Below are 21,835 nucleotides of genomic sequence, written 5' to 3' on the forward strand. Positions count from 1 at the left end.
GTTGGAACACCAGTCAGATTTTATTGCGGTCTGTGCCCCCATTAAGGAGATTCCCCCTCTCTATTGGTCCTGTTTACCATTATCATTGAAAGTGATAGTAAAAAAAAATCCCAAATTTTGGGTTGTTCCCCCAAAAAAAAAAAAAAAAAAAGTAAATCGAGGGGAAATCTTCCCACAGGGACACTAGTTCTGGTGACCTGGGGGTCCCCAAGGAATTCCCTCAATTTGCAGGGATTTCCTCTCACTCCCTGTTTTGATATAGGACAGGAATTGAAATCTCTGAAATGGGGCACAGATGGCAAAAAGTCTGACAGGGGTTATACTCGCTCTATCCAAACTAAAAAAAAGTTTTGCCTTGCGTTTTACTTTTAGTTCTGCTTTAGGCTGGGTTCCCACTCCCTGCATCCAATTTGCATGACAGGAGAGTGTGACCGGCTCTCAATGGAGCCGGTTCACACATCTCCGGGGCGGCCATGGAGCACACTGCAGAAGGATCCTGTGCGTCTTCTGCTCCGTGTGAGCGATTCTGCAAATAGTGTGAATCCAGCCTTAAAGCGGTAGTATCCCCTGAGAAAACAAAAAAACCTGCAGGACAATGGCATAATGTAATGGTATGCATCGCATACTAGCACATAATGAAATACCTTTGAACGAAATCCCCACAGGGTCGCCCGGACACCGATGAGGGAGCTGTCATGTTCCCTTGTTGTCTCTTCTGGGTTCTGCGGCTCCGGCGCTGTGAGTGGGCGGAGCCGCGATGACGTCACTCCTGCGTATGCGTGCGGGAGTTCACTTTCCGGCAAGGAGCTCTGAAGGTCCGCCGTGCAGGTTTAGGAGATATTCATTTTATATCCTGTTTATATTACCTGTAGGCTCCATGTACACGGAACGTTGTTAAAACTCCCTTTGAATGCTGGAATTTTTAGGACGTTTAAAACGTCCGTTAGGTCGCGTTTGCACCCGCGTTTAGCGGGTGTTTGCGTTTAAATCCATTCCTAGAGGTCAAAAAAATCATTCCCCTTTAAAATGGAAAAACGCGAGAGCTAAACACGGGTCATCGCGTCCGGCCGTGTTTTTGCATTTGAAACGCCGGGAAACACACGTTCGAACGCAAATAATTGCTTTCCAAAAAACGTCCCTGAACTCAACTGCCTGCAAATGACTGTAAACGACCATGTGTACATGGACAGATAAGATAACATGCAGGTGGGTTCAGGGGCTTCTGAAAAAAACGCCCAACTGCTCCTAAACGGCCATTTACAACGTCCCGTGTACATGGAGCCTTAGGTAAAAGTTAAAAAGTGGAATATACTACCACTTTAATGATTGAAGTAAACCAAAAAAAAATACTATACCATACACTCTCTCATTTGAAATTAAACCAGAAAGGAAAACAAAATCATTGTATATTGTTCCTTTGGCTGTTTTGGTTGTGTAGCAAGAAGCTAAAAGGCCTAATGTACATGGGCTTAAAGTGAAAGTAAAGGCTACATATAAATCTGTTTGAAGACACTCCTTTCCCCCTCCTCCTCCTACCTATGCTGTATACTGCTTGTTGAAAAACAAAAAATGCGTGTAAATACCTTGCTTTAATCTGCTCCGGTCACAGGATGCATATACTCCAACTACCTTGTGTCATGGAGCACTTGACAATGATGCTGACTTCCATGAGCTGTGATGTTACCCACCAGCTTCCATTGCCCATCCGTTGTTGGCACTCCTTATTCCCTGCAGCAGCTGCCCCATGACACAGGAGATCTGGAGGTGCTGGATCACGTGAGCGGATTGAAAAAGGTATTTACGCACATTTTTTACTAGCAGTATGCACCAAAGATAGGAGGAAGGGGTAAGTGCTGTTTTAAGCTGAATTATATGTAGCCTTCACTTCCACTTGAAGGCCTCATGCACACTGGATATAACGCCAGGAGAATTAGCTGTAGAAAGCTGTAGCTTTAGAATGATTTTTTTGCATTTTATAGATTTTTTTTTTTTTTTCAGAAAAACTATGCTCCCACAAAAGCTTATGTCTAAAAAATGCTCATAAATGCTGAATAGCCATGTCTTTTAGACCTAAAGCGTTTTTACAGCTGAAAAACTCCTCTTCAAACCCTCCAGTTCTGGGGTTTTTTTCCAGCCAGAAAATGCCCCTGCCAAAAATCGCTGATAACAGCCTGTGTGTGTATGGGCACATAGGATAACATGCTGGGGAGTTACTGGCTGCAGAAAATAATGTCTGATGCCAAAAACAGCCGCTGTAAAAATGTCCAGTGTGCATGAGGCCTTAAGCTGAATTCCAGCACTTATATATTTCATATAGATTTGGCATACACTGACTTCCGTTCCATCTTGTCCAATTAGAGAACGCTTCATGATCATTAAGAAAAATGCAAGGTGTTCTCTGAATGGCAGCTGTGATAAGTGAGTGACCCTCTGAAGATTCTGTGGCAGCTTGGGCTACTATAATGATCTTCAACTTCCACAGAGGTTGATTATTGCATATGCATACTTGCATTGGGTAAGCTGGCTGAATGTAAATATGCTAAATTTATCATCCCTGGAGTTCAGCTAAGGCTCCATTCACACCTGAACATATCGCTTTCAGGCGTTTTTCAGGCGTTTTTTTGCAGGTGTTTGGAGGCAGACATTGACATCTAACAAAAATGCCTGTAATATGCAAAAAAAGAAGCTTGTGTACTTTTTTGTGCTTCAGGCGTTTTGCTTCAGGTGACAAAATGCTCTTATGTGAACAGGGGTCTATAGGAATGAATGGGATTTTGCTTGTTGGGCGTTTTGAGACTTTAGAGATCAGTGTTTTGCGAGCTGAAAAACGCTCAGGTGTGAACAGGGCTTAAAGTGGGATACACACTATAAGAAAATTGGGTGAATGATCGTCTTGATTTTCCTTGTTGTTTTACAGCAAATTGGAACCAATGAAGGAAAATTTGTACAAAGATTCTTGTACAACAAAGGCTTTTTTTTGTTGTTGGTTGTTGTTTCTGATCATGCACAGTCTTTCATTTCTGATTTTTCTCGTACAAAGATCGTACGAAAATGGTACACATTAGAGCTGCAGGATTCTGGATAAAATGGGAATTACGATTTTTTTGCTTAGAATAAAGATCAAGATTTTCGGCGTAACATCATCTTTTACATTGTACCAAAAAATTGGGCTAACTTTATGGTTTTGTTTCTTTTTTTTTTAATTAAAGTGTATTTTTCCCCAGAAAGACTTCTGCGCAAATACAATGTGACATAAAAGATTGTAACGCCATTTTAATCTCTAGGGTCTCTGCTAAAATATATAGATAGATAGATAGAGAGATATATATATATGAGATAGATAGATAAATGTTTGGGGGGTTCTAAGTAATTTTCTAGCAAAAAATACTGATTTTAGCTTGTAAGCAACAAGTGTCATATTAGTCAATATTTCTTTAATACGACTCAAATTTTGATCAGCTTGCTATAGATTGCTGTGCTTTATATACATCTATGCTCGTTTTTATTTATTACTTATACAAAATGGGGATTATTCAATAAGGAAAATAATACTAATTCTCTTTATATTCTAATTAGTTTACAGAAACTAGAAGTTGCTTCACCAAAAGATTATGAAGTGACAGTTAAAATGTTGGCTGCCCCCATAAATCCTTCTGATATAAACATGATTCAAGGTAAGGTATCTTATAGAGCAAGTGTGATCTTACAAATACATCTAACCTAAAAATGTACAAAAAAAAAAAAAAAAAAAGAAAAAGTACACCATATGCAATTGTTTTCCTTTTTTTTAAGGATCATTCCACCCAAAAAAACAGATATTTCCAGTTTTGATATATAGAAGGCAATTCAGCTCTGTATTTATTAATACATAGTTGCATAGTAGTTGAGGTTGAATAAAGACAATAGTCCATCCAGTTCAACCTGTGTAGGTGTGTGTGGCTGTAATCATCTCACATACCCCTGAATGTTCTGATCCTTGAGATGTACGTCTAAGAGTCTTTTGAAAGCCACCATACTACCCGCAGAAACCACCTCTTGTGGTAGAGAATTCCACAATCTTGTAGCCCTAACAGTAAAGAACCCCCCACGTTGCCTGAGGTTAAAACGCTTCTCTAATCGCAATGTATGCCCTCGAGTCCTCATGCACTCTCTGACTGAATAGCTTTTTTTCTATGTCGAGATCACCATTGAGATATTTATAAATTTGCTACCATGTCCCCTCTCAGGGGTCTCTTCTCCAGAGAGAATAAATCAAGCGATTGCAGACGCTCTTCATAATTAAGGTCCTCCAATCCCCTAATTAGTTTAGTTGCCCTTCTCTGGATCCTCTCCAGCTCCAACACATCCCTCCTGGGGACCAGAACTGGACTGGCGACCAGAACTGGACAGAATACTCCAGATGTGGTCGGACCAGAGTTTTATAAAGTGGAAGGATTATAGTCTTATCTCTGGAATACATCCCTATATTCTGCTGGCTTTGGCAGCTGCCGCTTGACATTGCATGCTATTGCCTAATCTATCATCAACCAAGACTCCCAGATCTTTCTCCATTTTTGATTCCCCCAAGAGTTCCCCCCCTAACGTGTATTGTGCTTTTATGTTTTTAGTCCCCAAGTGCAAAACCTTACACTTCTCCACATTAAACCTCATTTGCCATGTCGTAGCCCACTCCGTTATTTTGTCCAGGTCATTCTGTAGGATATCTGCTTCATGCTGTGCAGTTATTGCCCTGCCCAATTTTGTGTCATCTGCAAAAACTGATATCGAACTACTGATCCCGTCCTCAATGCTGTTTATGAATAAATTGAACAAGGTTGGTCCCAGGACTGAGCCTTGGGGGACCCCGCTTACCACCATACAACATCATCATGTATTTTTAATTTGCAAGCATGTCGGAAATTGACCTGTATCAGCCTCTTGCGGTCCACTGTACAGCAGAGCTCAGATTGACAGACGAGCATACTAATAGGAGGAGAGACAGATGTGACAGGCAGATGAGCTCATTAGTCTGCTGCTTTTTCATTAATTATCCAATCACAGGCTGGGGAAGGACAAGACCTCTGTTAACTGCAGTAGTGAAAAATGAAGTCTCCTATCCCGCCAGACAGTGTTGTGTTGTGTGGCAGCATGGAGACCATCTTAATACTCAATGAACAGAAATACAAATCCCTGGCAAGTAAAACATCCCCCATATACACATTTAATCTGTATGTCTGGGGGTGAGCTTTGAACCATTTTGAAAATGTTGTATTTTTTTTTTTTTTTTATCTCTAGAGCAGTCTGTTGATGAGATCTCTGCATTTAATTTTCATCGGCCTGCACATCTGCTTTGGCCATTGCTTCATTATAGTTAAATTGAACAGGAAGGGTAATTATAGCAGGGAGATTTTGGTGTTGGAGGGTCCAGGGCATATAATGTATAAACCCTGGGACTACTACAGTTCAACAAGCTCTGTCATTTTTGGGTGAACTGATTCTTTATACACACGATTTATGCTTGATATGCAGAGTTTTTAAAGTGGTTGTAAACCCTCACATATACCCAGTGAAGTGACTAGCCTCTAGTGATACACAAAGATAAAGGAAATCCTCCTACATAAATTGTACCTGTTTATCTGCAGTCTTCTCTACATTTGTTCAAAGTGCTGAATTTTTAAAGCTTTTCTGAGAGCTTAGAAAAAAAGGGGAAGGAGAGCTGAAGTTACACTCTGCAATGCTCAGTGAGGGGAGCTCTGAGAGCTGATTGGAGAAAAGAGACATACCTCCATAACATGGGAACAGAGCTGAGGCTATCAATCTAGTGGAGGCCCCTCCCCTGTCACCATTTTTTTCCTTGGTGTCAGGAAGTGAATCATACAGATAGCAGAGGAACAAAGGTCTGAGGTTTACAACCACTGTATGGGTCAATTGTGCTTGTGTTGATGCCATTAATTTGTCACTTGTTTGACATGCTCTTCGTGGACAGGTGTGTTTGACGTTGGTGAAAAGGATATCAAGTCAAGCAGGGTTTTCATTCCCATAGGCTTGTATGGACATTAAAATCTGTTTCAAGCATAAAAAAAGCTTGTTCTATCATGCCCTAAGGCCTTTATGACTGTGAACCTTCTAAGTGATAACATTGTGCAATAACATATGTTTTCACAGGAACTTATGCTTTGCTGCCCCAGTTACCAGCTGTAGGGGGCAATGAAGGAGTAGGTGTGGTGGCAGAGGTTGGACATCATGTTTCTTCATTGAGGCCTGGAGATTGGGTCATTCCAGTGGATGCTGGATTAGGTAAGAAAGTATCCACATTTTTTTTTTCTGTATTTTAACAAAATATCATGGTTTTTAGTAGAATAGGACATTTGCTACACTGAAAGTTTAGAACCTAGCTCCATGTTTTATTGAACTCTTAACTAGTTTGTTTGGACCAAGCTGGTCTGAACAAACTATTTGCCTCACCTGTAGTGGCTGCCGGCATTTTATGAATTGTATGTAGTCTCGGCTACATACAGCATATAGAGCTATATTCTGGCAGCGGGTGTGGACTTCTGGCTCCCAAAACAATTTTAAGTTCGGTTGAGGGCTGCTCAGCTATTTACAGGAAGCTTTGTATTTTGTGAATGAATACAAAGCTTCCTCTGATTGGCGATTAGGTGAAGATCATGACATCATCCACACGTGCGTGGCTTAGCAGCACTTAGCTGGCTTAATTTTGATCTGGGAGCAGGATAGGTGCCGGAACACGGTGCTGTATACTGTATGTAGCTGAGGCAGCTGCTGCATGTCTTAGTGAAGGAAAGGGTTCTTTTGCACCAGTTTGGTCCAAACAAACTATTTTATGCTCAATAAAAGATGGAGTTAGGCTTTAACTTCATATCTGTATTTTTAGTTGGAAGTAAGCTATGAATAATGAAAACTACGCACTTTGAGCATTTTTTAAGGCCTCACAGGGTGTGTTTTTTTTTTTTTTGCATCAAAACTGTTCTGCTTTAAATTTAAAGAAGTTACTGCACACGCTTTTGTTGTATCCAGTGTAGAGCTGCACGGTTCTGGATAAAATGAGAATCACAATTTTTTTTTTTGCTTGGAATAAAGATCATGAGTCTCTCACGATTCTTGGCGTAACATCATCTTTGGACTAACTTTATGGTTTTTTTTTATCATTTAAGTGTATTTTTTCCCAAAAAACTGCGATTGAAAGACTTCTGCGCAAATACAGTGTGACATAAAATATTGCAACGATCGCCATTTTATTCTCTAGGGTCTCTGCTAAAAATATATATATATATATATATATATATATATATAATGTGTGTGTAATGTTTGGGGGTTCTAAGTAATTTTCTAGCAAAAAATACAGATCTTTAACTTGTAAGCAACAAGTGTCAGAAAAAGGTTTAGTCTTTAACCACTTAATCCCCGGAAGATTTTACCCCCTTCCTGACCAGGGCCTATTTTGCGATTCGGCACTGCGTGACTTTAACGGACAATTGCGCGGTCGTGCGACGCTGTACCTAAACTAATTTGACGTCCTTTTTTTTCCCACTAACAGAGCTTTCTTTTGGTGGTATTTGATCACCTGTGCGATTTTTTTTAATCATGCTCTATAAATAAAAAAAGACCGTCAATTTTGCAAAAATAACAATATTTTTCACATTTTTTTATATGAAATTCCCCAAAAAAATTTTTTTTAACATTTTCGGCCAATTTGTTTTATGCTACATATGTTTAGTAAAAAAAATCGCAAAAAGCGTATTTTGATTGGTTTGCGCAAAAGTTATCGCGTTTACTAACAAAGGGAAAGATTTTTGTCATTTTTGTTGTGTGTTTTTTTTTTTTTTTTTTTTTTGTTTATTCTTCTGCGGGACTGCGACATTGTGGCGGACAGATCAGACCCTTGACTGACATTTTTGACACTTTTGGGGTTACCAGTGACATTACTGCAGTAATCAGTGCTATACATATGCACTGTTACTGTAAAAATGACACTGGCAGTGAAGGAGTTAACCCCTCCCTCTCCAATACAGTTAAGTGTGTCCTAGGGGCGTGTTTCTAACTGTGATTGGCTGTGGCTACTAGTGTAAGAACAGAGATCAACGGTCCTACATAGTAGAACCGTCTGATCTCCATTCTTACACAGGGAAGAATGACGGGCGGCTTTGTTTACATCAGCCGCCTGCCTTTCTTCCTGTGTAACGGACGATCGCGAGTGCCCGGGGGACCCGGGGCCCATGACCGCGCGGGAGCGCTCCCTAGAGCCTCACAGGCTAGTGACGTAGCCCTACGACGCTTTGCCTGTGTGGGGCTGACCGCCGCAGTAAATAGTTGTGCGGCGGTCGGCAAGCGGTTAAGAGGTTAAACTGCCCTCCTTTACAGATGGAAGTTCATTCCTTTGATCTAAAAGAACGAAATTATACTTTGTAAAGCATTGTGTTTATAGTGCAGCCTTAGTGATGTTGATAAACCTTTGCTGGAGGCACTTTTTTTTTTTTTTTGACAGCTGTGATTGAGCAGCTGCTCTGTATGAATTGAGGAATTGCCGTTTTAAGATTGTGAGGGAGAGTGAATCAAGATCGCAATTTTTTTTTTTTTTTTTTTTTTTTTTTTTTACAATTGTGCAGCTCTAGTCCAGTGAAAAAAAATCTGATAGCCGTACAGTTTCTAAACTTTCACTTCATTTAGCATGTATTCCTTATTTTCATCTTTTTTTTCTTTTCTTTTTTTTTTTTTTTTTTTCTTTTCTTTTTGTTTCCTTTCATATTTTTGTCTTTGCTTAGGCATTCTATATATATATATATATATATATATATATATATATATATATATATATATATATATATATATATATATATATATATATATATATAACTTGCTCTGTTATTTTGCACAAAAAAAAAGGGGGAACGTGAATTTCTTTTTCTACCGTGACTTATTACACAAATTTTGTTCTCCAGGCACATGGCGTACAGAAGGAGTTTTCAGTGAGGCAGCACTAGTACGAGTCCCAAGTGACATATCCATAGAAATAGCAGCAACTCTGAGCGTTAACCCCTGTACTGCATACAGACTGCTGACTGATTTTGAGACTCTGCGACCAGGTAAGTGTTGAGTACCAGTGCTATCACAGATGAAATAAAGCATTGCACAAAGTGTACCTCGTATTTATACTTCCTTCTTTTTCACAGGTGATTCAGTCATACAGAATGCCAGCAATAGTGGTGTTGGTCAGGCTGTTATACAGATTGCAGCATCATTGGGCATCACCACCATTAACATAGTAAGGGATAGGTATGTACACCTATATATTATGTAATAAGACATTTGTAATGTGGAACACTTCCATAGAATCCAAATAAAATGACTGTCTTTTAACACTGCATTACATAGAGTAATTGTATACTGTATATAATTCAGCTGTGTACTGTATATCAGTGGTCCTCAACTCCGGTCCTCAGGGCCCACTAACAGGCCAGATTTTAAGTATTACCTTGGGGAGATGCAGACTAGAATACTGCAATCACTGAGCAGCAAATGATATCACCTGGGATGTATTTCAGTTATCTTGCAAACCTGGCCTGTTAGTGGGCCTTGTAGGCCAGGGTTGAGGACCACTGCTGTATATAATTCACCTGTGTATCCCTCTTCTTAGGCATTACTGACTGACACATTAGAGCTTAGCTGGACATTCAGTTAGCTTTATAAAATATGACCACCTGTCTTAGGCAACTTATAACTAGTCAGCATTGCAAGATTATCATTATGGAAGGAAAGTGTAAAACTGTCTTTGATCCAGGGGCTGAAAAAAGGTTCTCTAGTACCCAAGATGGAAAGGCCAAGAAGCCCCCCTCCAAGCTGGGGCAGATGTAATTTTCACATCCACATACTCAGTGGCCAGGCCAGTGCAGGGTACAGAAATGACCACCACTGGCCCCAGAGTCAACCAAGTCCAAGGACAATTGAACAAGATTTGAGAAAAATGTTGTGATGCAGTAATGTGTGTTAAAAGCTGGATACACATTATACAGCTTTTGTTGGATTTCCTTTAGATTTACCTTTTCTATGTAGTGCAAGGGCCTGGCAGATTGCATACAAATTGAAAGTGTTTAGGTTTGACCTCATATTATATGGTTTTGGTAAGTCTAAAGGAAAAAGTCTTCAGAAAATTGTATAGTGTATATCCAGCATTAGTCATGATCAACCTGTTAAAACATCATTATTTTAACCAAAATTCATTCTTCCTTCTGGTAAATAAATTGGTTTCTAACTCATCAAAAAGTGCAACTTTTATTCTGTGGTTAGTCCCTTTTTAAAAATATGTTTCTAGAACAATGAAGTGCTGCAAATTGGTGTCCAAAAAACAGGGTACAAGTGTTGCCAGGGAAAGAAGAAGTCAAAGTGGCTGGTTGCTGTCAAGCTGACAGCTCAGCACTGCAGATTACAGCAAAAGAAAGTTGTTCTCCCAATTTGATTGTCAGAGCACTGGCAGTTGTGCACTGCTCTTTGTGTATCAGTAATGGCTGTCAAACATACAACAGAGCTCGACTAGTTACACATGGAGAGCCAGGTTCTATTGTAGACTACAGGACTAGGCTGTCAGTTGGACAATTGTGGTCCTGCACAGTGAAGAACACTTCTGGGCAGTGCAGAGAAAGGAGTGGCTTTGCTCCATCAGTTAATCTCTCTTCCCCCCCCCCCCTCTATTGCCAGCAGAATCCTTGTGTTTGGTGCATGTTCTGCCTTTGCCCAGCCCTGCTTGAATCTGGTTGGCATCTGAAATTTTCTGAGGCAGTACTTCCCTCAATTTGTTTTATAAAATACACAGGACACAATATCTGGCCTATCTTTAGTTTAGAGTTAGATTATATTTTAGGTGTCACTCAAACCTCAATCCAAAAAAAGTCACAGTAGTGCAAATCTTACTTACACAGCATTTTTCGTTGCCGTTTCTTTACTAAACAAATGATTTAGCAATTATGGTTACTAATGAGAAAAATTATGAGTCTTCTGGATTAATTTCATGTTTAGAAAATAATTCTGCTGCAGTATAGCCTAATCAAGATACTTCTGATTTTGAAGATGCCCAAATATACCTATATATGCAAGACATGACCCCCACAGCGTTGAAATCTGCCATTTCTCTTTCGTTCATTGAGGGACACAGCTTCATATCTTCATTGACCCGATGGGTTATGCTGCTGCTCTTAGGAGTAGGACACTAGGTGGAAAAGGGTTAAAAAGTCTTGACTACGCCTATAGGGCAGTCCCAGGGGGTATATTCCCACTTCCTGCTTTAGGAGCTCAGTTATTTTCTGCCTAGTCAGGAGTAAGGTCCTAGCTCCTTGCTGGGATCTATGGTCCTGACATTTTGAACTTTTTCCTTTTTGTTGTTTTTCTTCTACATTTAAGGCCTCTTTTACACGGCCGCTCCGCTGTTTTTGTCCGCTGCGGGACTTTTTTTTTTTCACGGAGCAGATGACAGTTGTGTCATCCGCTCCGTAAGTCCGCATATCATCCCATCCGTTTGCGGATGATATGTGGACATAATGTAAGTCTATGGGAATTGCGGATGTCACCGCTGACATCCGATTTTCCTTCCTTTCCGTTTTTTGAACGGAGGAAAAATAGGGTTCTGTTCCGTTCCAAAAAACGGATGCCTCCACAAGCTTGGGAAAATTCGGGGTGGACGCGAGGCCCCCCCCATAGGTCCTTCCTACCCAGATGCGCCTTGCCGAGTGGCGTCGCCATTTTCTGGTGGCCGCATATAGGGGATCGGGCAGCCATGTTTTCAGGGTTCCTGGACGCTAGTCATCCAATGGGGTCTGCGTTCACGCACTTTGAGTGCTCTGATAGTGAGGATGACTCCTCTTCCACTACATCTGCGCAAGAAAAGGGGCTTGTGGAGACATTGATTGTATCAGAGCGGGAAACTTTAAAAATGGAGGACACAACTAATGCTGCGTCGGCCACGCCGGCATCCGCAGACCATCCAAGGTGACTAAGGCGTTCCTCTTTCCTGCCTATTTCGATGAGATGCATACCTAAGCATTTTGCTAGGAGGTATCAATTTGCCATTTGAGGCGTCCCTCTAACCGCTAAGAAACTAACCGCTCCACCGGTGGTGGATTCTCAGGTTTCTAGTTAAAAATAAATCACGTTGCTGCCAGAGGAGGACACTCCGTCCTTTAAAGACCCTGTTGATAGGAAGGCTGAATCTCTGGTCCCCTATCTTTTTACCATGGCAGGTTCAATCTCAAGGCTGGTGTTTGCCATAACATTGGTCTCCCAGACCTTAAGAAGATGGGCAAAGCTTTTGTGTCCGGATTTGGAAAAGGGATCAGCATCCTCCTGAGCTGGCGTACCAGTTGATACAGGGGCTAACAGTAAATTTGTGATGCCTCCCTGGACGTGGCCCCTTTAGCCTACAGGGTGTCGGTGAAAGTGGTGACTCTGCACCGCATGATCTGGTTGCTGACAGATCTCCCCTTCGTGGGGGGCCGCTTGTTCGGCGCTTCCATGGAAGAGATCATAAAAGGTCTCACAGGCAAGAGCACCCTGCTCCGGCAGGTTACAAAGAGTAGAGAGCCTCGCTGCAAACGTGGTCCTGTCCTCTCAGCCCACAAGCGGCTCTTTTGTCCCGCAAGGTCACAGGACAAGGGGTCCAAATCCTCCCGTACCTTCTCGGGATGTTCCAAGAGACCCTGGGTTGGTAAGTCTAAGGCGGGCTCCACTGGCCCAGCAGACAAGCCCTACTCTGCCTAAAGGGACGCCTCATCTGTTTATGGGGTGGGGGGACGTTTTTTCTTCTTTCCGCACCCGTGGACCTCCTTCATTCTAGACAAATGGGTCCACGAGTTGGTCTGGTTACAAGATCGAGTTTCGGTCCTCGCCCCCGCCAAGGTTCTTTCCTTCCAACCTGCACCTGTTCCCGGATCGGCTTTAGGGCCTTCTCTGGGCAGTTCAAGATCTGCTGTCACAAGGAGTCATTGTAGCAGTCCCAGAGTCGGAACGTTTTCAGGGGTTTTATTCAAACCTATTTACGGTTCCCAGGAAAAAGGGCAAAGTTTGTCCAATCTTGGACCTCAAGGCCCTGAACTGCTTTGTGCGGGTTCAGAAATTCAGAATGAAGTCCATTCGCATGGTAGTGTCTTCCCTTCATCATGGGGATTTCCTGGCCTCTAAGGATATCAAGAACGCTTACCTTCATATCCCAAAATATGTCGGGCATCAGCGTATTCTTCGCTTTGCAGTAGGCGAGGAGCACTATCAGTTCGTTGCATTATCCTTTGGTCTCTCCTCCGCTCCTCTGGTGTTCACAAAAGTGTTGGCCACAGTGTTAGCCTTACTCCCTTACTGGGGTACCTGGACAATCTCTTTCTGAGAGCAGAGTCTCTGTCTGTCCTGAAGAAAGGATCTGGACATCATGGTGCGAACTCTGCAAGAGTTCGGCTGGACTCTAAATTTTCAGAAATCAGCATCCAACAAGCTGGACTATCTGGGTCTGACACTGGATTCAGCCTCAGCCCAGTTGTTTCTTCCAGAAACAAAGCTGCTGAAAATGCAGCAGGCGATTCGGCTCTTGTTGTTTAACCACCGATCATCTCAATCTGATCCTGTTGAGCCGAGGTACGAGGGAATCCCTAATTTGGTGGCTTCACTCCCTGGCGCTTCGACAGGGAAAGTCTTCTCTTCCCCCTGTACTGGATGGTGGTCTTCACGGACGCCAGCCTGTTCGGATGGGGAGGTTTTCTGGGCACGGAATCAGCCCAGGATGTCTGGTCGCGGCAGCAGTCTGCCGATCAACATCCTGGAAGCTGGGGCACTCAGGCTTTGCCTGTTCCAGTGGACGGATTGTCTGCAGGGGTGTCCGGTAAGGATTCAATCGCACTAGGGCCGAAACAACTCCTCAATTAATCGACAACAAATTGATTATAAAAATAGTTGTCAACTATTTTCATAATCGATTAGTCAGCCAATTAGTTGGCCTGCATACAGAATGCATTATTTGTTTACATATCAGGAAATACAGTGCAGCACATATACAGCTCAGTACACCCTCCATACATGTCAGTAAGTGCCTGAAAACTAGTGAATGTGTAAGGAGCAATGCCTCATGGGACATGTAGTCCTGGGCAGGAAGTGAGGGGGTCTAAAGGCAGAAGTTTTTTTTACCTTGCTATAGGGACACACTACACTATACTATACTTTGCAGCTTGCTATTGGGGCACTCTGAAGGGGAAGATCAGCATCTGAATACAGAGAAGGTGGAGGCTGATAGACTGGGGGTAATATAAAGCATTAGACTTACATTTAAAGTAAGCTTTTACCAGTATTGTGCAATTTTAATTAAAATAATTATATCCATGAAAAAAAAGTCTCAGCTTTTAGTACTACTTTAATAATATAAAAGTTTTAGATCTCCCTTCCACCCTTCATATAGCTTCATGTCTGTCTCCTTGTTAAAATGCCCAAATATCCTACTTCTAGGTGTATTTAATTATTATATATATGATCTAAGTAATGTATATTATTACTTTTACTGTTTTACAGTGTAAATGAACCCCTTATAGTAACCATTATCTTCTTTTTGTGTACTAGAAGGGGCTAATTTTAGTTTTTTTAACCACATTATTACATGTGATACAAAAAAAAAAAGCATGCTGCTGCTACTAGATGTCTTAGACCTGGTTCACACCTATGCATTTTTTGCTGCTTTTTGCAGAAATGTACTACAGTTTAACATGGTTTACTATGGGGCACGTTCACATCTATGCTTTTTTCAGCCGCTGCGTATTTGGAAAGGGTCCAGGACCTTTTTTCAACGCAAAACAGTGCTCTTCTTTTTGTTTTTTTGTTTTTTTTTGTTTTTGGTTTCAATAGTCTTCAATGGAGAAGCTGCAGGAAAGCATGTAGTGCGTTTTTGCCACGATTTGCGTTTTGTAATCTGCCCAACAAATTGGCCAAAAAAATGCAAAACGCAAATCGCAGCACAATCGGTTGTGCAAAAATTGATCAAAAGCAAGCATAGGTGTGAACCGTGCCTTATGCTGGCCATACATGTATCGATTTTCGGACGAGAATATTCATACGAAAAATCTTTGTCTATTTCACTTGTTTTTAACATTGAGTTTTAACATGAATGTAATTCCTGAATGAAAACCACATACACTGTCTGAAAATTCTGTTTTCTTGAATTTTCCCGTCACTGTGGTTCAAAGCGAATGTTGATTTGACCCCACTAATGATTAGAAAATACGAACGTACTTAAAATAACTTTTTTTTTTTTTTTGAAGGAAGACGTTGTTTTTGTATGGCCAGCATAAGTTACAGCAGGCGCAGGTAGCTTTTATCAAGCCACCTGCATATGACAAAGGAGTCTGTCATGCATATTATAATACAGTTCTGTCTGAAAATCGGCACAACCGTCCTTAATTTTTATTTTTTTTTTTTCTTTTAATAAAAAATGTGATCCCGGAGTCTGATGATATTTACCAGATTCAACCTCTAAAAGTATATACAGTATATCTCTTCTGTCTGTTATTCTCAGAGTGGATTAGATATTTTGCTCCCTAACCATATTGTTGGTTATTTATATTTACCACTGTGTATATATAGATTTAAGAATAAATTGCCTTTTTTTTTAAATTTTACACTTTACATATTGACTTGCACAACACTTTATTTAAGGGTAATATCCAACAAATCGATTAATCAAAACCATAATCAGCCAACTAATCGATTTATGAAAATAATCATTAGTTGCAGCTCTAAATCTGACAACGCCAGGGCCGTGACATATGTCAATCATCAAGGGGGCACCAAAAGTGCCCTAGCCGCCAAAGTGGCTGGCATCCTGGGGTGGGCAGAAAGATATGTTCCAGCCCTCTCTGCTGTGCATATTCCAGGGGTGGTAAATTGGCAGGCGAATTACCTCAGTCGGCAGGCCCGAAGTCCGGGCGAATGGTCACTTCACCCGGAGTTGTTTCAACAACTGTGTCTCCGGTGGGGGACCCCCAATGTGGACCTGTTAGCCTTGTGCATCACCTGGAATTTTTGTAGGTTTGTGGCAAGAATCCGAGACCCTCTGGCAGACGATCTGGTGGCCCCTTGGGGGTAGTAGCACCGAATATCTGCGCAGAATCAAAGCAGAAGGGATTCCAATTATTCTGGTGGCCCCAGACTGGCCTCGCCAGACTTGGTACGCAGGCCTGGTAAGACTAAAGGCCCGTACACACGTACCAATTGTCGGCCGAAACTGTTCGGCCGCCGAACGATCGGCCGATTTTCGGCTTGTTAGTATGATGCTTCCGACAGCTGACAGCGCACTTTCGGCCGAACAGAATCTGTCGTGCAAGCATTAAAATTTTTGTATGCCGACACCAGAACGGCCGATTGTTCGCCAGTCAGTACAGAATTCGGCCGACAGACAGCAGATTTGCAAGACTGGGCATGCTCAGAGAAGAAAAAACACACGGAAAGTTAACCATCACATGACCATCACTTCTGCAGTCGGCTGTTGTTGGCCGACAAAATTCGTGTGCAGTCTTTTGCAGTTTTCTATTTGTCCTTACGGATGGTTCTCGTAAGGGGCAGGCCACATCCGCTGTGACCATTTCCAGATGGATCAGGCAGACGGTGGTGCAGGGCTATTCCAGGGTCAGGCTCCTCCTTTCCCTGTTAAGGCACATCCTACAAGGGTGCTTGGTGCCTCCTGGGCCTGCCACCATCAGGCGTCAGTGGTCCAGGTTTGCTAAGCGGCCACCTGGTTGTCTGTACACACATTCACAAAGTTTTACAAGGTGGAAGTTTTCGCATCTGCAGATGCTGCTTTTGGCCGCAAAATTTTGCAGACCGCTGTTGCAGAGGCTTCTGCCTCTTGAGGGTGTAATTTTCATGATAGGTGAGCTCCAGTTGTTCCTAATTGAGCTCTTTTGGTACCTGGTTGGCTTTAAGCCCTGTGGAGAATTCTGTTTTTTGTTTTTTGTTGTGTTTTTCCTATCTTTTATGCTGACACCTTTGGGACATCCCATCAGTCAATGAACCAAAGAGAAAACTGGATTTAATCCTTTTCTCTGATGTTCATTGACGGACACAGCACCCACCCCTCTGTGGAGTTGGGTTATGTATTCTTCTGACACTGCTTGTTACAAAACTGAGATCCTATAGCAGGAAGTGGAAGTACACCCCCTGGGACTGCCCGATAGCCGTAGTCAAGCTTTTTTAACACTTTTCTGCCTAGTGTCCTACTGCTTAAGGAGAGCAGCATAACCCATTGGTCAATGAAGATATGAAGCTGTGTCTGTCAATGAACATCAGAGAAAAGGATTTTACCGTAAGACAAAAATCAATTTTTTTGCAATTATGGATACTCCCATGGGGATCCCTAAAGTATTTTTTTGACAGTTCTTATTACTAGTTGTAGTAAGTTGGAGCTCAGTGTAGTCACAAGAAGAAAGCACTAGCAGAACTGTTGTGTTCTGATCACTGTATTCTGATATCGTAGAGGATAACAAGCCTTCTGAAATTATCTATATTTCTGCAGGCCAGAGCTTCAGAACCTGGTGCAGAGACTTCATGATTTGGGAGCCGATCATGTGATCACAGAGGAACAGCTGCGCAAGCCAGAGATGAAGGATTTATTTAAGGTAAGACCAATCTTCCTGCCCATTATACATAGTGCTGATTTCATGTCTGTAATGCCATAATTATATTTCTTGCAGACTTGCCCCCGCCCACGATTAGCATTGAACTGTGTTGGTGGGAAAAGCACAACTGAAATGCTGCGTCATTTAGAGTAAGTAGCCTTAACTCCTTAATTACAAGGCTCAGCCTCCCATTTTTCACTTTAGGTGGCATTTTTTTATTATTACCTTTTTTGTCTAATTTCACTTTCAGCTTTTAAAGTTAGTAAAATATCCTCAAGGCGTGTAATTTCTGAATGCACAGAGCCTGTAGAATATGGTGCTACTGATTTTGTATGTTTCATAAGAGTTAATATTGCACGCAAAGTCAACATGACTTTCAAAATTCTTACTTACCAAGAGATAGAACTACAATAATGTTCATAATAAATATTTTTATAAAGTTTTAATTGTGGCTTTTTGCAAAAAGACAATTAAAGGAATGCAAAAGTGCAAATCAGAGACTTGCCTGTTTTAGACTCCATTCACACTAGCGCGACTTGTCAGGCGACTTGGTCGCCTGACAAGTCGCCGTCGGTCGCCCGCCATTGAATAGTACAGGACCCGTTCTAATAGGAGCGACACAAGTCGCTCCGACTTAGAAAAAGGGTCCTGTACTACTTTGGGGCGACCTGGAGGCGACTTGCATTGACTTCAATTATATGAAGTCCGTGCAAGTCGCGCCGAGTTCGTGCACCGCGACTTCACAGGTCGCCCCAGCAAGTCGTGTCGCCCCTGTCTGAACGGGGTCTAAACCTAACCTGATGGTGTGCTAACACAATTCCTAATTTTTTCAACTGCTTCCAAAAAAGGAAACTCTTGAGATAAATGCATGGTCTACAATGAATAACCTCTTAAAGTGTAGTTTCTGGCTACAATAGTTGGTCACTGATTTGAAAGAAGGATACCGAAGAGAAAATATGTCCTAATTCTGACTTTGTTAGGGAGTTGGAAAGTGTTGAAGCTAGAAGTCCCAGCATGATATTCATGCAACCTGTATTTTCAAAAATACTATGAGGACCTTTTTGAGACTACAATCATCCTAAATGATATACAACAGTAAAAAATTACCCTCTAGAATTTACAGAAAGCCGATATAGAAAGAATATTTTCTATCTTTATTTGTATCCTTTAAAACCTCATTAAAATATGCAAATTTCATGGTAACTGATAGTTGGCGGCAGAATGTATAGACAGAAATGTTGAAACCTAGCCCGAATAAGGCATCTGAAGACATCCAACGCTTTTTGAGATATTGTCTCTTTCTCAGGGGTGCTAACAAATAGGTTTAGCGCATTTATTTATGTAGAATAAAGATAATGTATGTACATCATATAATTGTAAAAATGGATATAGATAATGAGTACATATACAATTTTAATACATTGTTACATAAAGATATTAACTAACCTAGCATTGGCTGTTCAAAGAAAAAGTACCGTTATCCGGCATAAAAGCAAAATGTGTAAGACGATGCTGTCTTCCTCCAGGCCCATGGGACTTTCTGGAGTCACCGAAAGATCAACCCTCTACATAGTACAGAATATATTGAGTTTAAAGGAAAAAAAGAGGAAAGCATAAGAAAGGGTATATGTTACACTAGTGCTATATGTGGTAGTAGTTCGCCATGATACAAATGCAAGCTCCATGTAATAGAATTTACGCATTGTCCCATGTCAAAATCAAGTCCAAAAGACCTATGTCAAACAGGAATCCAGAAAGGGCGAATTAATGTTTGTAAAATATCCAACAAGTGGAAGCTATGGTCACCACTATTGTAGAAAGACCAAACAAAAAAGTCTGCAAAAAATGTATATCTTTTAGAAAACTTATATTTAGTGTAAAGAAAAGGAGGGGGAGCAAGTGAAACAATGGCGTCTCCTCAAAATAGCAAATGTCGCAGAGACCAGGTGGATATAAAATAACCCCACATGTAAAAAAAACTACATAACAGGCACAGAAACAGTGTGTGGACAGCAGGCTTTACAAACAGGAAGCCCATTCCCTGGAGTTATATAGGGATGAGTGACTTGGGATGTGGCCAAGAGAGGAACATGGCCCAAGGTCGCACCATTCAGGCCGCATCTCAGCCAAATTGGTTACAAATAAAAAAAATATATATAGTTTTTAATATATTCTTTCTATAAAGTCTTTATGAACATTTTGCTGCACATAGAGTCCCTACATCTAAAGGATCATTTCTTTCTGTTGTATTTTTTTTTTTTTTAAGAGTTCTCAGTTGCTGTACCTGCATTGTCCTTAGTGTGGTTTTCTTTTAAAGCCCAATGCCAGGCACAGTGATTTTTACGTTTTTTTTGTTTTTTTTTAAACCATTTATATTATGTATAACTCTAGTTCACGCTAGGTCATTTCTTGCCATAGTAGCTGCATGTAGCTCCACTAAGCTGCTGCTGGGACCTACAGCTGGAGCTGTTCCTCTTGCTCCCAGTAGCCTCTAAATAGTATCTGTGATGGACACCAGTTCTGCTTCCTCCCTCTGCTTTTCTATTTACAAAGAATAGCCTATTTTTTATTTTATTTTTTTTAATGACATGGCGGACCCCAGTTCTGGTGTCATACCTTTTTTGTCCATACCCTTTGTGTTACCAATTATTATACATATGTTCCAAATTATATGTGAAAATAGTTATCACTACACATGAACATTACATAACATTTACATTTCCTGTTGGCATGTGCCAATTATCCTTTGTAGGCAGTAAGGTTGCACAGTAAATTAAATTGCACAGGACATTGTTTCAGATGTAGTAGAAATGAGAGTGACAGTTTTTGTTGTTGGCTTTTAGTTATGGTGGCACTATGGTGACTTATGGAGGAATGGCTAAACAGCCTGTTACTGTTCCTGTGGTGAGTAATATACTGTCTGATTTTTAATGTGGAATGTCTGTAAGTTCTGGAGGAATTGTATTTATTTCTACCTCATCCTCACACTACTGAATTAAGAAATGTTTTTTTTTTTTTTTTTTTGCAATTGGGCTTTAAGGATGTGTGCCTGCCCAGAGTTTTGCAGTGTAATGCAGGTTTAGTCAGACTTAAAATACTAGACTGCAGTGTGAAAAGGAAAGGTTCTTGTGTATGTATGTATATATGTGTGTGTGTGTGTATATGTATGTGTATATGTGTGTGTGTGTGTGTGTGTATATATATATATATATATAATGTGTGTGTATGTATTTGTTTTTTTTTTTTTTCTCTATCGTCCAGGCCATTCAAGAGGGTTCTCTCTGGAGGTGGTACAGTACTGGGGTCTTTGCGGGCATATCCCTACAAACTCTGCTGTTAGTGTATATTAAAGGGGGACTCTGCAGACCCGGCGATCAATGGTGGGAACCGCGATTGGCTCTTCTTAAAGTGACAGTACTCTGTTTTTTTGTACTTTCATTGAGTCCCAGGCTGTGATTTCACCCTCAGACCCACTCTGTGTGACTCCTGGACAGTCCGGATCGCAGTTACTGGCCACGATTTCAGCAGCTCTGGAAAGCCTGGCAACAAAAGTTGATTTTTATCATGAAAAAGGTTACTAGCCGGAAATGGCCGCTGCCCTCCATCAATGGTGGAGTCCTCTGATTCAGAGGCTGATATGGTCACCACGGATGCCCCACTACCTGAAGGCTCACTGTCCTCAGTCAGATGGTGAAGAGGACCTGTCTTTGTCTGCAGCGCGGGAACGCGCTTTAGTGGGAGCCCTGATTGTTTCAGTGAGGGAAACTTTAAAAATGACTGAGCCCACTCCGGCAGGGACGTGGGTGGCCTTTGGCTCCCGCAAGACCCAAAAGTCTGGCAAGGTTTTCCCCTGTCCCAAGACTTTTCATGATACTGTGAATGACCAGTGGCGGTGCGTTAAGCACGTGCTAGTGGTGCCAAAAGGCTTGAACACCGGTATCCTTTTGCTGATACAGTCTCCAACCATTGGACGGTGCTACCAAAGGTGGATCACCCTGTTTCCAGGTTGAACAAATCTACTATTGTGCCCGTGGAAGTTTCCCTGCTTTTCACGGATCCGGTGGACAGGCGGGTGGAATCCCTTTCCCGCCAACTTCATGTGTTGGGTTCCATTTTGAAACCGGTCTTTGTGTCTGGTTTAGTATTACAGACGGTTACGGAATGGATTAGGGTTCTGAAAGGGAACTTGGACCCTGATGTGTTTCCTC

The 21,835-nt window shown here is 41.5% G+C and overlaps 1 protein-coding gene across 2 annotated transcripts in view; it reads left to right on the top strand.

Annotated features, from left to right (window-relative positions):
- The window catches only part of MECR (mitochondrial trans-2-enoyl-CoA reductase), a 51,550-nt gene that overhangs the window by 15,161 nt on the left and 14,554 nt on the right, over nucleotides 1-21,835 (top strand). For both annotated transcript variants that reach the window (XM_082247189.1, XM_082247190.1), the window contains exons 2-8: nucleotides 3,577-3,674; nucleotides 6,145-6,276; nucleotides 8,940-9,083; nucleotides 9,171-9,273; nucleotides 17,525-17,627; nucleotides 17,703-17,776; nucleotides 20,471-20,531. In XM_082247189.1, the coding sequence (XP_082103315.1) occupies nucleotides 3,577-3,674; nucleotides 6,145-6,276; nucleotides 8,940-9,083; nucleotides 9,171-9,273; nucleotides 17,525-17,627; nucleotides 17,703-17,776; nucleotides 20,471-20,531 (715 nt within the window). The remainder of the gene's footprint in view (nucleotides 1-3,576; nucleotides 3,675-6,144; nucleotides 6,277-8,939; nucleotides 9,084-9,170; nucleotides 9,274-17,524; nucleotides 17,628-17,702; nucleotides 17,777-20,470; nucleotides 20,532-21,835) is intronic.

This window comes from Pelophylax lessonae (assembly GCF_965119305.1).
Source record: "Pelophylax lessonae genome assembly, chromosome: 2".
Lineage (NCBI taxonomy): Eukaryota > Metazoa > Chordata > Amphibia > Anura > Ranidae > Pelophylax > Pelophylax lessonae.